Below are 2,987 nucleotides of genomic sequence, written 5' to 3'. Positions count from 1 at the left end.
CTTCTACACAGCCTTAGAAGGCAAGTTTTACCCCACTTGACAGATGACAAGACTGTCTTTTACAGCAATGGATCTGTAGTTAACAGCCAGGTTGAGTATTCCAACTTCCAGTGCCAAATTTAATAGGAGTTTTACAAAACATTTTACATCCTGACCATGAATTTTAGGTGTCTCCACTGCATTCATAAGTTAACTCAACAGTGATTTTGGTTGCTGGGTATACATTGTTTTCCTACTTTTTATATTTCATTGTTTTCATGATGAAAGTAACCTGTGTTTTTTAGGAGAAAATATACAAAGGATAAAAAAAAAACAAATAAAATCACCCACAGATAACCAGGACACAGCTTTCAGAGCTTTCTCTGTACACAGATCACTAGGTAAATACCTTTGTAGTTTTACAAAAATGGACTGATGGCATATATATGGTTCATCAAACTTTTTCTTTTTAATTTTACAATGTTCCATAAACATTTTTCCATGCAATGGACAAAAATCTACTACTGAAACATCGAGGACTAATAGTGATCGCTAAAGCAAGTATTAGCGTAAGGTTAAAGCACATGGGCTGACAAATGCCTGCCAGGGGCACTACACAAAAGGAATGTCTTCAAAGCCCCTTTGTGGGGCCCTGCAGCCACCCCTGAGTTCCCTTGGGCCCCTCGGGTGGAAGGGATCCTGTAAGCTTTTTTGCATCCACATAAACCCCCCCAACTTCTGCCTGGTTTTCTTCACCTCATCCTCCACCCTGGCCATCTCATCAAATTCTCTAATCATCTCCTCATTGCTCAAATGCATATCATGTATGGCCTCCTTATATTCCTTGAGGCACTGAGCCAGCCCCTTGTTGGTTTTTCTTTTGGCCTTCCTGGGTACATCGTCCCCAGCTGGGCGCTTTCCTGCAGCCCTTGGTTCACTGGTTGGTTTTTCTTCTTTTGGCTTTTCCTCACTCTCTGATTTTTCTTCTTTTGGCTTTCCCTCGCTCACTGGCTGTCCCTCACTCTCTGGCTTTCCATCTGTTAGCTTTGTCATACTCTCTGGCTTTTCCTTATCCTTTAGTATTTCCTCATCTTCTGTCTTTCTCTCGTTTTCTAACTTTTCCTTGTCTTCCAAAGTACAAGCTACTTCTGGCTTTCCCACATCCTGTGGCTGTTCTTTACATTCCATCTCTCCTTGGTTCTCAGACATTCCTTCATTTTCATTGCAGAGTTTTTCCATGTTGAGATTTCCCCTCCTTTTCCTGTCCTGGGGTGGGGAGGAAGAGGAGACAAAGAGGAGACAAGGGAGACTGAGGGCTTGGGGGTGGAATGCACATCAGAATACTACTGGCACGCTCCCCTTGTCAGGGTTCCCTGACCTGGCCCGGCCCCTAAGTGTGCTTTCTGCCCACCCTCTCCCCTCACACACGTGAGCCAGACTATTTCTCTGGCAGGCCCTGCCATTTTCTCTATGTTTGCTCAGCACTGCAGAGTGTGTATAAATGTGTTAGGAGGTGGGAAGTGGCGCCCCATATTCTGCTGGTGCTGTACCCTCCATACTACCCACCCCTCTAGGTCCCTATCCACAGACCCCCTTCCTTTACTGACCTGCAGGGATTCTGAACAGATTCCTCCTCCTTTTCTAGCCTTGCAAAGTGCTGAGAAAAGACACGCAGACCTGCAGACAGACAGGAGACAGGGCCTGTGCGTTTGGTGGATGCTTAGGGACTCGAGTCCCTTTCCTGAATCCTGGCCCTCCTCATCCGACGTTTCCCTCCCCCGCCTTCTCCGCCCCCCCCCACCCCCGTACTCCAGCCGCCATTTCTTTTCACGCCTTGGGCACCAGACCAGGACGTTTTCCAAACTAATTTTGGATCTCTGTGTCCTTGTTGCGGGGAGACAATTCGCCTCCCCACCCTCGAGGTTAACTTTTTTTCTCTACACATGGACTGGTAGAAGGGGTTTATTTCCACTGTCTCACTGCGGGGGTGGGGGCCCAGCTCACCAGCTCCGATTCCAAAATGGACGGAGGGCAACGAGAAGGAGGTGCAGAGAAACGGGACACGGGTACTAGGTGTGTCCGCTGTCCCCACCCTCTGCCAATTGGCCGTTAGCTCCCCCTTGGCCATTTTCCCACCGCCATCTCTAACTACACTCTCCGGCCAGCTTCCCTCGACCTGGACCCCATCCCCACTCTTTTTCCTCTGGGTGTTCCTGCCTCGCCCCCCCGCCCCCCGGCTCATTCCAGAGTTCCGCAGGCAGCGACGAAGGGCCTCACACTGACCTGAAAGAACCTGCAGCAACAATTAGGAGCTCACAGATCGCTCCGGACCCGACCGCAGGGGAAGAGGGCGGGCTCCAGTTCTGGTGCCCACATCTGCGCCGGGGCGGTCATGTGAGCATCACGTCACCCAAGCTCGCCCCCGCCCACCATCCGCGTCTGCCAGTCACCACACCACCTCTCTGGACAGCGTGCCCTCTCATCTCTCTGCGTCGGGCGGGGGAAGGCTTTTGTCCTTTTTAACTCCTAGAGGCGGTCGAAGGAGTAGTTTTAATAAAAACCACAGAGGCTTTTAAAAAATGGATTGGGCAGTTCGGGGAAGGAGTCTTGATCATGTTGCTCTTAATTTCCATTGATAGAATGTAGAGCCAACCAATGAAATCCTATCAATGTGAACTTTAATGTCTTCCATAGAATACTGCACTTTAGGAAAAGTTACGAAAAATATTCCCCTCAAAATGAAATTGTCCCTTTTCCTAACGTGCGCGCAAACATATGTTTTTTTTTCTTTTTAGTATCTCACAAAAAAGGTGAATACAGTCAGATATTTTGAGAGACCACATTACATTCACAGTAACTTTATGACAGTACATTGTTATAATTGTTCTATTTTATTATTAGTTAATGTTGTTAATCTCTTACACTGCTTAATTTAGAAATTGAACTTTACCATAGGTATGTATGTATAGGAAAGAACATAGAATATATATAGGATTCCATACTATTTG

At 47.2% G+C, this 2,987-nt stretch overlaps 1 protein-coding gene across 2 annotated transcripts; it reads right to left on the bottom strand.

Annotated features, from left to right (window-relative positions):
• Positions 1-424: 424 nt before the first annotated feature.
• On the bottom strand, positions 425-2,408 carry TCEAL4 (transcription elongation factor A like 4). Of its 2 annotated transcripts, none has more exons than XM_027053382.2 (3): positions 2,263-2,408; positions 1,587-1,656; positions 425-1,240 (listed from the first exon to the last, which is right to left on the bottom strand). In XM_027053382.2, the coding sequence occupies exon 3, from the start codon at positions 1,216-1,218 to the stop codon at positions 592-594; it is 627 nt and encodes a 208-aa protein (XP_026909183.1). In that variant the 5' UTR covers positions 1,219-1,240; positions 1,587-1,656; positions 2,263-2,408; the 3' UTR covers positions 425-591. The 2 variants fall into 2 exon arrangements, with proteins under 2 accessions (XP_026909183.1, XP_014918093.2); XM_015062607.3 differs by having other exon boundaries at positions 425-1,245; positions 2,263-2,407.
• Between the last annotated feature and the right edge of the window lie 579 nt (positions 2,409-2,987).

The sequence above is a fragment of the Acinonyx jubatus genome, chromosome X, assembly GCF_027475565.1.
Source record: "Acinonyx jubatus isolate Ajub_Pintada_27869175 chromosome X, VMU_Ajub_asm_v1.0, whole genome shotgun sequence".
Taxonomy (NCBI): Eukaryota; Metazoa; Chordata; class Mammalia; order Carnivora; family Felidae; genus Acinonyx; species Acinonyx jubatus.
This window is presented reverse-complemented; position numbering and strand designations above follow the sequence as displayed.

What these genes read in the sequence shown, in the direction of transcription:
- TCEAL4 (XM_027053382.2), bottom strand. Translation starts at nt 1,218, where the DNA reads ATGGAAAAACTCTGCAATGAAAATGAAGGAATGTCTGAGAACCAAGGA.